This window comes from Elephas maximus, chromosome 26 (genome assembly GCF_024166365.1).
Source record: "Elephas maximus indicus isolate mEleMax1 chromosome 26, mEleMax1 primary haplotype, whole genome shotgun sequence".
Lineage (NCBI taxonomy): Eukaryota > Metazoa > Chordata > Mammalia > Proboscidea > Elephantidae > Elephas > Elephas maximus.
The window spans coordinates 1,790,603-1,803,379 of NC_064844.1; the positions used below are offsets into that span (position 1 = coordinate 1,790,603).

The 12,777-nt window shown below is 44.2% G+C and overlaps 1 protein-coding gene across 6 annotated transcripts in view; it reads left to right on the forward strand.

Moving 5' to 3' along the window:
* BCL11A (BCL11 transcription factor A) overlaps positions 1–3,417 on the forward strand; it is a 107,645-nt gene extending 104,228 nt beyond the window's left edge. For all 6 annotated transcript variants that reach the window (XM_049870185.1, XM_049870191.1, XM_049870189.1 and 3 more), the window contains one exon: positions 2,908–3,417. In XM_049870185.1, the coding sequence (XP_049726142.1) occupies positions 2,908–2,999 (92 nt within the window). In that variant the 3' untranslated portion in view covers positions 3,000–3,417. The remainder of the gene's footprint in view (positions 1–2,907) is intronic.
* The last annotated feature ends 9,360 nt before the right edge of the window (positions 3,418–12,777 follow it).

The following is a 12,777-nucleotide window of genomic DNA, read 5'->3' on the forward strand; positions in this document are numbered from 1 at the left end:
TGATTAGGTTTTGCAGCCTGACAGAATTAATGGTGGATACTGTATACTTGTGTGTTCAAATTTCTTAAATCAAATGGGGAGTGGGGAGGGGTACAAACATCTGGTGATAAATCACAGATTATGTTTGATTTACATGGTCCCAAAGTTAAATAAATTTATTGAGAGACAGACTCTTCAGGTTACCTAGTCTCCTGACTTATTGAAGCCTCTTATAAAATATTATTTCTGAACCTGAGTGAACAATAGCAGCATGAAAACATAGCCAACAAGAATATAACTTATAAATGACATCTTGTATCCGGAACCCTAAAATTAAAAATCTTGACATAAAATACCATAGAAAACATTTCCAGCAGTAAGATGAATTCGCGATACATTTTTTTAAAACGAGGCAGCATTGAGAACATTTAACATTTTCCAGAATTCTCAAGTAAGTTTTTGTGACACTTCTGATGTGCGAATGGTCTACAAACCTGAACTCCCGAAGCTTAGAATGTTCGTTCTGTCTTCATTGTGAAAACACCTTAATAAACAGGAATACAGCAGCTACTATATCTCCCAGATTCTAACCCAGAAGCTCCTGCAGTGCATATACTTTTTCCTGAGATCATTTACTATCCTCTCTTTGTTTAGGGTCTACAGCAGGACTGAAAACAACACATTTTAAAGGTTGCTAAGAAGTGAGGCCAACACATGATTCTTCGTTTGTACTAGCGATGTCAGGAGGTGTGAAGTAGTTGAGTTTTTCCCAGGGCATTCTGTGGATGGAACTGTTTATTTAAATACCATTTTTTGTATATGCAATACATACATACTGTATATATTCATAATGCTTGAAGTGAGAATTCGAAAGGAAGTGGGGGGTTTAGATATAACTTCAACTGGAGCAATAAGGAAATGAGGTGGTTTGTTCACAGACCCTGAAACTTTGCTAAAAGGTACTGGGATTATTTCAGGCCTTCCTGGAAAGGAGTTGGGAAGCCTCAGGCCCCATCCTGTCTTACTTCGAATGTTTTACTCACAGAGAGTGAGGGAGGAAATACAGTTTCTCTCTTTTTTTTTTTTTTGAAACTCCCTTCCCCCACCGTACACACACACAAACATGATTTCTTATGAGCGTGTGGTAACTGTGTTCATTATGACACTGTTCTTCCATTGTTCCTGGGCTGGATGTGTTCAAGAGTGTATCCATCCCATTCTCTTTTCTCAGTCAACTTCCCATTAAAAAAAAAAAAATAGTGGGAATTTGGCTGGTGTGAGGATGGGATTGGCAGTGTTCTTTAAACCTGCTTAGAGAAATGCTTTCTTAAAAGGCATGAGCCACTTAGCAAATTTCCTTAAGAATAAATGAACCCCTTTTAGGGAAATGTACCTCAGGGCAGGTAGATAGAATTGCAAATAGGTGCGTCTACTCCAGGGCTGCTGTAGCCACAAGCTGTAGACGTGGGTCGCTGGCATGTACTTTTGTTGCCGCCATCTTGTCCCATTCGCCCACTGTTTCACTTAACAAAGCACCTGGCCAGTGAACCAGCCTTTGGAGGGATGGGCTGTTTCTCTCTCTCTCTCTGTTTTCCCAGTGTCTTCTATGGTGATTGACTCCTCCTTCTAAGCAGGGAAGGAGGCCAGTACAGTTCACAAGGGTCATTGTGTTTAAGTACCTAAGCTTGGCTGAACACAACTATGGTTGATCCAAACACTGTTTTTCCTTTCTGTAAAGTGGCAAAGATGATTTAGAGGGAACATACGTAGTGGTCTTTCATATAAACAGGGAAAAGGCAAACCAGGAGATTTCCCCAAAGTCTGTCCCGGAAATTGGGACCCTCCCTGCAAAAAGCCCATAGGGCTGTGCTGTTAAATAACCATGAACAGGCCCACCCCGATGCCATGCTCTGTATGTTAGGGCTTTAAATGTTGGTAGCAGGTCTGACAAAAGGGTTTGATTGAGTATCAGCTGAAAGGGCCTCAATGACAGAGACTTAGCGCTGGACCGGGAATGAGTCCCCAGAGCCTACCTGGACACAGCAGGCCCCTCGTCCCAGGTCTCCACTGCTCAGGGGGCGGTGCCTGAGAGCAGCTGAGCTCCAGACCCCGGGCCTCCTGTGGCACTGAGTCAGGGGAGAGGAGGCCCCAGGCCCCTGCTCTGGTCGCCATGGCAACGAGGCCAGGAATGCCACAGAGGTAGTCCTCCCAGGCACATCAGGACTGCCAGCTCTGCTGCTTCCAGTCAATGTCCACAGCAAGGGAGGACCCGGAGGAAAACAACACCCCTTCTGCCCTTCACCGTGGCCTTCCCCCTTACCAAAAAGGAAGAGGAAAAGACAACTGCATGCTGAAGGCAACTACAGGCAGTTTTTGGTGCAGTTTGGGAGCAACTGTTTTGGGTTCTGGTTTTCTCTTCAGAGATTTGCTCGCCTCTTGTAACTCTGGCTGCTTTGACGTTGAACTCGATGACATTTCATGTTTTCGTTGTGCTGCTTTTACATCAGTTTTGGTTTTTCGTTTCTTTATAATTTTATTATTATTTAAAAAAAAAAATGTCCTCCCTCCATCCCCCCGTTCCCTGTTCTCCTCAACCAAAGGACTATTTCCTACTAAGTTTTCTCAGTCATAAGGGAAAGTGTTTCCTTCCAGGTGTGTCTCGAGCTTGTTAGGACTCTCATACGATTGGGGAGGAGGGTCTGGGTCCTTTGGGGGAAGGAAGGGAGGGAAACATGGGAACGCCACTCAGAGGTCAGAGATTGTGGGGAGGGGGTTGGATATGAAATCAAGCTTAAGATGCCGGTGGCTCAGCCTGTGGTTGATTTAAGTTGTAATTTTAAAAAGCTAGTTAGAGAACAGAGAATCAGTGGGCCAAGTCACACCTGTCCTTTTTTTTTTCCCCCTCCTCTGTCCCCAACCTCTTTCTAGGTTCTTCACACACCCCCATTCGGCGTAGTGCCCAGAGAGCTCAAGATGTGTGGCAGTTTTCGGATGGAAGCTCGAGAGCCCTTAAGTTCTGAGAAAATTTGAAGCCCCCAGGGGCGGGGTGGACGCGTGCCGCCCAGCCGACATCAGCTCTTGGTCTGTCATCCTGCTAGTTTGTGATGTTTTCTGACAGTAGCCTCCAAGAAGCCGTTGTGCGAAGACAGAATCCTGCAGAGTCCTTCCTGCCTGGGCCTGCAGTGCCATTTTATTTATATTTTTTAATAAAAAGTAAAAACAAAAAAACAGACCCACATTGGAAAGTGAATCAGTCCCACCTAAAGGGCTCATGGACCGTCGCTGTCCTTAGCGAGGTCCCCGCCCTTTTGAAACCAGCTACCCTAATTACCCGTATTGTGGAAATGAGCATGAATCCCTAACCCCTTGTTTCTATACATTCTATGTTGTCTTTTAAAAAGTGTGCTTAACATTGACACAATAAATGTCGGAGCTTTAGGTGGTGTTTGCTTGTTCTTTAATTTTTAATGCTTATGAGACAATGCAGCTGGTTAGGACTTTGTATTTCTGTCCCCTTTTTCCTACAGACAACCATCGGGTGGGTAGGAGGAACGGATTTGAGGCACGGGTAGGCGGTGCAGAGGGGGAATAGACTACTGCTTATCAGGTGGCATAAATTTTCAAGGAGAATCAAAATGCAAAACGTGAGAATAAATCATAGCCATATCATAATTAATGTAGTGGTCTTGCTGTTCATTAATGCTCAAGCGTGGTTTCCTAACTGGCTTACCATTTGCATACCTTTAAATAATGCACACTATGGCACACTGAGTTCTGTTTTTCAAATATATGTGGTGGCTACCATGCAGGTTTCGAATTTGTCTTTTAATTTAGTTCAAGAAAGATAACGTCACTGGGCTAGTGGTAAATCCCAAAGAAGGTGATAAATGTCAGTAGTCGCTTATTAAATATTCTAATTTTAGGCTTCCAAACCTTCAGCAAATATATCTTAAGGCAGACAAATAAACAAACATGAAACTTCTTCATTACTTACATCAGGAAATTCGGGGCAGATTTTATAACGGAAAAAAATGACAGGATGAAAGAGGTCCCCATCAGACTATACCATTGTCATCACAGTAATGCTCCATTCCTTAAAAATTAGTGACACCAATAAGGTAGTTCTACAAAGAGGTGATAAAAACTCCTCTGGCCCAGGTAATTTGCAAAGGGCTTTGCCCAGTTTGGTGTTTTCTATTGCCTGGAGATGCAGAAGACAATTAGAAACAATATAACGTATTCAAATGGGTTTATAAATAATAGAACTCAGACACCTGTGTATTATAGATTTACATATTGGCTGTGAACATAAGTAGGGAAAATCTTACCCACTCACCCTCTGGCTAGATTACTTAGCCTCGTGAAAAGATAGCAAAATAATTGGCATGTGGATTCTTTCCTGCTTATCCATCGTAAATCGTGACTCCTTACAGTAGTGTACTGCCTTAGACTTTATGAAGTGCTTTCATGGGCGTTATTTCATCTGATCCTCATTGGGACAGGCCTCATGGCTTCCATTTACGGATGAGGAGATTGAGGCTCACCAAGGCGAAAGGCTTGCCCAGTAAGAGCTGAAGCTGAGAAATAAGGGCTTCTGGTTTCTTGTCCGGAGCTAATTCCACCGAAACTCTTAACTGGTCAAAGGGGGTCCCTCGGGTCCCCCTCCCTGTGTTAGCACACAAGCTGTGAGTGCTTGCGAGTGCACACAAGTGTGGCTTACACACAGACCAACACCAGTGGTGTCCACAGGGCTGTCTCTTTCTCCCACAGCTGTGTGCACTGAGGAGGGGGCTCGTAGCAAGGATGCCTCCCCACCAGCTCCTCTCCCCTGCGGATTTCCACAAGTAAATAAGCCTCACTGAACAGGTGGCCTTGGTGGGTTTTTGAGAGTTCCTTTTTTCACCTAGGTGAGGATGGGGACTCCAGAGAAGAAGCTGCATCGTGGAGAAGCCCTCTCCCTGCCTCACGCTCTGCCTCTGGGTTGTTGAAACCTATGGCCATTAGGAACTCTGTCAGGGCACCCCCTGAATGTGCTGATATGTAGAGATGGACACCACGTGAAAAGGGAGACCCCAAATGAAAGAGCATAAACCCTCGGAGTTTTGGGCAACGAACGTCCGCCGTGGTAACTGCACTTGGTGTTCACTACACTTTCACTTCCAGTTTGCGTTTCTACTCCCATCTCTTCTGTCTTCTCAGAGTCGGTTTGCAAATAAACTGACATCAGTACAACAAACACCCGACTCTGACTCATGGCGACCCCACGTGTGTTAGAGCACAACTGTGCTCCCCGGTTTTCAACGACTGGTTTTTTGACAGTAGGTGACCAGGCCTTTCTTCTGAATGCCGCTGGGTGGACTTGAACCACCAACCTTTTGGTTAGCGGCCAGCCATGTTAACCATTTGCACCATGTGTGAGTATTTTTGAAGAAGGGAAAGTGGGTAAAGATATCTGTTGTGTTTTTTTCCCACTTGGAGAAGAAAAACCCCTTATTAATTAAGAAAAAAATTACTTCTTTCCATAACTTAAAAAATTTTTATTTATTTTGGTATTGTTGTTGTTGAGAATATATATAGCAAAACATATACCAATGCAACAGTTTCTACAGGTACAATTCAGTCACGCTGAGTACAGCTTCGAATTATGCAGCCATTGTCGCCCTCCTTGGCTGAGGTGTTCTTCCCTCCTCAGTGTAAACTCACCGTCCCCTAAGGTTCCCATCTAATATTTTAAGCTGCTGTTGTCGTTTTGATCCTATATAGACAGTTTTTATAAGAGCATAATGCTCAAGGCAGGCTTTTTTTTACTAGTTAAGCTAAATTATTGCTTGGTATTAAGAAGACTTCAGGGGATATTTTTGGGTTAAGGTTTAAAGGATATCCCCATACCTTTTTTAGTTGAAAGAAAATGGGAATTCAGTTATGAACTTCTTTATGAAATGGTGTTATGCTAGGGCTAGAACTTCAGAAACCCCACACAGGATCGATGATTTGAGGAGCACTTCTGTGTGTGATGCCCCGAGGTCTCCGTTGTCCATGAACGGCGGAAGCAGGGAAAGGCGCTGACAAATCTGAGTGGGATCCTCATGGTGCCCTGGCTGAAGAGCAGCACCTCAAACTGCAGAGAGATTAACTGGTTGTCCAGCGCTCAGCCCAGGTTAGAGGACACAGTCCTGGGTACCCAGGGGAGGGTGGGGGGCCAAACACAGAATACTGTTCTCACCCTCCCAAGCTTGGCATTGTACACTAATTTCATGGTGTATCCGGGCTGTTACACTATACAAAAAGGTCTCTTCGACCTTTGGGTCCATGATGGCAGATACTCAGTAGCCCCTGCAGAACCTACCACCCAGCCTTTTGAATATGAAATAACTGCATCAAGAACTGATGGTAGTTTAAAGAAAACCTTAGATAAGGAGGAGAAACTTGGCTTCTGCTAACGCCTAATTGAGTGCCCCAAACCTTGGCAAAATATTTCTTTTGCTTGGAGTTCTCAAAATCATTTTAGATTCAAGCCAAGCCCTTCAAGTTTTGAACATCTTCCAAGTTTTGTGTGTGTTGAGACGATTTTATTTTATTTTTTTCAAGGGCTAGTTGGTGAGCTTAATGTTGAAGATAATTATTAATATTGATATAAGGTATTTCTTAACCTGAATTAAAAAAATAATGTTTTATTTCTATAAAGAATCCCTATTTTATAGATCAGGGTACCCAGAAAGAAGTGGTAGAGAAAGATTAGAGCTTAGTATTTTACAGGCTGTTGTTTCTCTTCTCACGTGCCACATAGCTCTGGCTTGCTTCTGGGTAGAGAGCAAAGGAACTGGATTTGAGGAGTTTTGAATCCAGCAGCAGTTCAGAAACAACAAATGAACAAATGTTGTGATCACATTTTCCTTCTTCTACAAGGATCCCCAGTGTCTGAACTCTTTATATCATGTTTCTTTCCTTGACTCCCCAGCAAAGACAACACTCTTTAGTTTATACTCCCCCAGGGTTACATTCAGCCAAAGAACTTGTAGCAAAATCCAGAACTAGCAACTGCTTTCCTTATTATTTTCAGTGCAAATGAAGAGATGTTATTGTTAATAACATTGCCTTTCCCCTTGTATAGGCTTTTATCTTAAAAAATACCCTCCCAGGAAGTCTATTTAAGGTTTATAGGGAGGTATCGGTGGTTCAGTGGTTGGATTCTCCCCTTCCATGCGGCAGACCACGGTTCGATTCTTGCCAATGCACCTCAGTACAGTCTGTCAGTGGAGGCTTGCGTGTTGCTATGATGTTGGGTAGGTTTCAGTGGACCTTCTAAACCAAAATGGACTAGGAAAAAAGACCTGGCAGGCTACTTTCGAAAGTCAGCCAGTGAAAACCCTGTGGACCACAATGGTCCCATCCACAAATGACCATGGGAATAGCGGTGCAGGACCACGCAGTGTTTTGTCCTACTGTGTACGGGGTTGCCATGAGCCAGGGGCCAACGTGACGGCAGCTAACAACAACAGCAACTTCTTTAAACTCAGGATGGAATCAACTTTCCTAGTCATTCTGTAAACTAGATGGGACAAGAGTAGACCAAGGTGGAAAGGAACCATAGCAATCACTCATTTTGCAGATCGTAGTGACGGAGGCCCCAAGAGAAGTGCATTACCTACAGTCAGTCACACAGCTGTAAAAAAATGTCAGAGCCAAGCTTCACACCTCACAGCTAGTTAGTTAGTTAATTAGTTAGTTAGCTAGTTAGTGCCTGAGCCAACGATGGAACCCAAGCCTCCTAGCACCTGTGCAAAAGAATTCAAGCAATAACTCTCTCCCTTGTGACCTATGAAGTTGGGACACAGGAATGGTAGAAAAACGTGCACTTCAGAAGGTTTTAGAATGAAAGCGACATCTGGTGTTGGTGCCAGCCTTGGTGAAGAGCATGCAAGCGTGCCCCTTATTTCAAGTGTTCCTAAGCACTGTCCCTTCTGACAGAGAGAGGTTAGATCACTACCTGCAAGGGTTTTTTCCTTCAATTTACCCCTCAGCAGTGGAAATAAACTTAGGGAAAGAGTTGCTGGGAGATAGCTTTTTAAAGTCAAAAAAGCTTAAAAAAAAAAAAAAAAAAAAAAAAGAGCTACTCATCAAACCAAATAAATGCATCTCGAACGACTTAAGCAGATCTCACAATCTGTTCATTCTCCAGGTACGGTTTAAGAGCGATACCCACTTAATTTGAATTTCAAGGTCACAGTACATCCTGATGGAGAATCCAAATAGCCAATAGCATGACTCGGATCTTGTTCCTGGGGATATTTAATTCTGAGTCAAATGGTGGTGAAATAGCATTAACTAAAGGAATACCAAAAGGAAGGCAGTAGTGCAATGGTTAAGTGCTCAGCTGCTAACCGAGGGTCAGAGGTTTGAACCCACCAGTGGTTTCATGGGAAAGAAGACCTGCCGATCTGCTCCCCTCAGGATTACAGCCTAGGAAATCCTGTGAGGCAGTTCTGCTCTGTCACACGGGGTCACTGTGAGTCAGAATCGGCTCTATGAAACACAACAACGATGACAACAACAAAGATTCCAGTTGTGGTTGAGTCAATTCCCACTTGGGATGACTCCGTGTGTGTCAGAGTAGAACTGCCCCACAGCGTTTTCAATGGCTGAGTCTTTGGAAGTAGATCAGATCTTTCATTCAAGGCCACCCTGGGTGGACTCCAACCTCCACCCTTTCGTTTAGTAGCCGAGTGCGTTAACCTTTGCACCACCCAGAGATCCAAACTAAAGGGAAGGTTGATTGAAATGATATACAACTCTAGGTTGAGGGGAATTAACTAAAAAAATCCCAAACTCACTGCTGTCGAGTCAATTCCGACTCATAGTGACCCTATGGGAGAGAGTAGAACTGCCCCATAGGGTTTCCAAGGCGTGGCTGGTGGATTTGAACTGCCAAACTTTTGGTTAGCAGCGAAATTCTTATCCACTGCACCGCCAGGGCTCCTGAGGGGAATTAGTCCACTTAATGTTTGATTTATATCTCATGTTCTTTTTCTGTGCAGGGTGAAGCCGTATTCATTTTCTCTTTCCATCAAGAGTCCTTGTCTCTGTTTATTGTTAGGTGCCATCAAGTTGGTTCCAACTCATAGTGACCCCATGTACAACAGTACAAAACACTGCCCAGTCCTGCGTCATCCTCGCAATCACTATGTTTAAGCCCATTATTGCAGCCACTGTGTCAATCCATCTTGTTGAGGGCCTCCCTCATTTTCCACTGACCCTCTATTTTACCAAGCATGATGTCCTTCCCCAGGGACTGGTCCCTCCTGATAACATGTCCAAAGTACATGAGACAAAGTCTTGCCATCCTTGCTTCTAAGGAGCACTCTGGGTGTACTTCTTCCAAGACAGATTTGTTTGTTCTTCTGGCAGTCCATGGTGTATTTAGTATTCTTTGCCAACACTGTAACTCAAAGGCATCAATTCTTCAGTTTTCCTTATTCCTTATCCAGCTTTTGCATGCATATGAGACGATTGAAAACACCACGGTTTGGTCAGGTACACCTTAGTCCTCAAAGTGGCAGTGACCGTTTTTAAAGAAGTACATATTCTTCCTCAGCTGTATTGGACCTGCCTGGCTAGGCTTGTCTGCTGCCGTTCCTTCTCTCCCCAGCTGCCCTTAGGGTCACGTTTACCCACTTCTTTGCCTGGACGCGGGTCGACTTTGAATATCCGAGGCCTGACAGGGCTGCAGTTGCTGCGGGGAGCGGCTGTTTAGAGCCCACGCAGGCAAAGCCGTTCCTGAAATAGGAGCAAGATAGCGGGAAGCCTCCCAGAGCAATGGTGAATCAAATATCCTGTTGAGGATGGTCTGAGAGGAAGTATTTGCCTGATTTTCGCCCCATCCCTGAATTTCCTTAGAAGGTGGTGTAAACAGGCAGCCCTTGCTGCCACTGCTGTCCCTTCTGCTTGGCTGTCCCTGCTGATTTGTCCTGTCTTCTCAGAAGGGGTGAGGCATTGGGGAGGTGCAGAGATGATCTTCCTGTCTGCACGAAGATTTGCAGAGCTACTCATGTCCGCCTTTGAGTGACTGCATCCGCCTGTTGCCTGCTTGTCTTCTGCACAAGGAGGAAAAACCAAAGTGCAAACCTTCCTCTTCAGACACTCACCAGACGCTCAGGTCTCAGGAGCACGAAGCCATCCAACTTTGTGGATTTGCCTGGAGCCACTCTGCCTTATTTGCAGAGTTCTTATTATGTTTCAGGTTCTCTGAGAGTGTCTCTTCTCTTCCCTCTGACACAGGCCGATGTGCCAGGGGGTGGATGCCTGTGTTCTTCTGTCCAGACTCGTGGACGGTGCTGGTCTCGAAATGAGCAGCTCAGGGAGTGATCCTGGCTTTATCATGGCCACACTTTCCCAGCAGGGAGAGGGCTCCCTGCGCCTGACCTCATTCAAGGCCCATTCACCCCTCTTCTGCTGCCTGTGGGTTGAGGGTCAGGATGTGTCCAAAATGCCATCTCTGACTGAGGAGTGACCTTTCTCATTCTCAGCTGGCAGGCTGTCTGGAGCTTGGTAAAAAGGAGACTACAGGTTAAGTTAGTATAATAATATCAGCTAATGTTCACTGTGAATTTACTATGTTCTAAGGATGGTGAACAGGAGCACTGGCGGTGCAGTGGTTAAGTGCTCGGCTACTAACCAAAGTGCCAGTGGTTTGAACCTACCAGTGGCTCCACAGGAGAAAAATGTGGCTGTCTGCTTCTGTAAAAACTTAGTCTTGGAAACTCTATGGGGCAGTTCTACTCCGTCCTATAGAGTCATTGTGAGGCTTGGTTTTTTGGCTTAAGGGTGGTGCTAAGTATTTCCTAAGCATGTTCTTAGTTTTTTCTTCATAACCATTTGGTTGGTTAGGCACTATTATTGTTCCCATTTTACTGGAGTTTGTGTTATTGCTGTTAGGTGCCAGTAAGTCAGTTCTGACTCATAGCAACCCTACGTAAAACAGAAAGAATCACTGCCCGGTCTTGTGCCATCCTCACAATCGTTGTTGTGCTTAAGCCCATTGTTGCAGCCACTGTGTCAATCCATTTCGTTGAGGGTCTTCCTTTTTTCTGCTGACTCTCCGCTTTACCAAGCATGATGTCCTTCTCCAGGGACTGGTCCCTCCTGATAATATGTCCAAAGTATGTGAGATGAAGTCTTGCCATCCTTGCTTCTAAGGAGCATTCTGGCTGTGCTTCTCCCAAGACAGATTTGTTTGTTCTTCTGGCAGCCCGTGGTATATTCAATATTCATTGCCAAAACCATAATTCAAAGGTATCGATGTGTCTTTGGTCTTTCTTATTCATTGTCCAGGTTTTGCATGCATATGAGGCAACTGAAAATACCATGAGTTGGGTCAGGCTCACCTTAGTCCTCAAAGTGACATCTTTGCTTTTTAATACTTTAAAGAGGTCTTTTGCAGCAGATTTGCCCAATGTAATACGTCATTTGATTTCTTGACTGCCACGCATGGGTGTTGTCTGCGGATGCAAGTAAAATGAAATCCTTGACGACTTCAGTTTTTTCTCTGTTTATCACAGTGTTGGTTATTGGTCCAGGTGTGAGGATTTTTGTTTTCTTTATGTTGAGGTGTAATCCATACTGAAGGCTGTGGTCTTTGAATCTTCATTAGTAAGTTCTTCAAGTCCTCTTCACTTTCAGCAAGCAAGGTTGTGTCATCTGTATATCACAGGTTATTGATGAGTCTTTCTCCAATCCTGATGCCACGTTCTTCTTTGTTTGGCCAGGTTCTTGGATTATTTGCTCAGCATACAGATTGAATAGGTATGGTGAGAGGATACAACCCTGACGCATACATTTCCTGACTTCAAACCACTTAGTATCCCCTTGTTCTGTTCTAACAACTACTTCTTAGTCTATGTACAGGTTCCTCATGAGCACAATTAAGTGTTCTGAAATTCCCATTCTTAGAAATGTTATCCATAATTCATTATGATTCACACAGTCGAATGCCTTCACATAGTCAATAAAACACAGGTAAACATCTTTCTGGTATTCTCTGTTTTCAGCCAAGATCCATCTGACATTATCAATGATACCTCTTGTTCCACGTCCTCTTCTGAATCTGGCTTGAATTTCTGGCAGTTCCCTGTCAAAGTATTGCTGCAATCGCTTTTGAATGACCTTCGGCAAAATTTTTACTTGTGTGTGTTATTAATGATATTGTTCAATAATTTCCACATTCTGTTGGATCACCTTGCTTTTGAATGGGCACAAATATGGATCTCTTCCAGTCAGTTGGCCAGATACCTGTCTTTGAAATTTCTTGGCATAGAGGAGAAGTAGCTCCAGCCTTGCATCCATTTGTTGAAACATTTCAATTGGTATTCTGTCAATTTCTGGAGCCTTGTTTTTTGCCAGCTTGGACTCCTTCCTTCAGTACCGTCGGTTCTTGATCATATGCTACCTCCTGAAATGGTTGACCGTTGACCGAATACTGAAGCTTAGAGAGATGAAATGACTCGTCTGAGGTTATAGGACTAGTACTGGTGCTATGATATGACTTCACAACCCTCACTCCTAACCTCTGTGTATTGAATTCCGCTATTGATCTCACGGAGTTCCCGAGTGGCACAAATAGTTAATCATTCTGCTATTACTGAAAAAATGGCTTTCAAATTCACCAGGAGGCACCTCAGAAGAAAGGCCTGGTGGTCTCCTTCCAAAAGATCAAGGCCCTTGAAAACCCTCTGGAATGCAGTTCTGCTCTGACACCTGTGGGGTTGCCATGAGTCAGAACTGACTCGAGGGCAACTGGTTTGG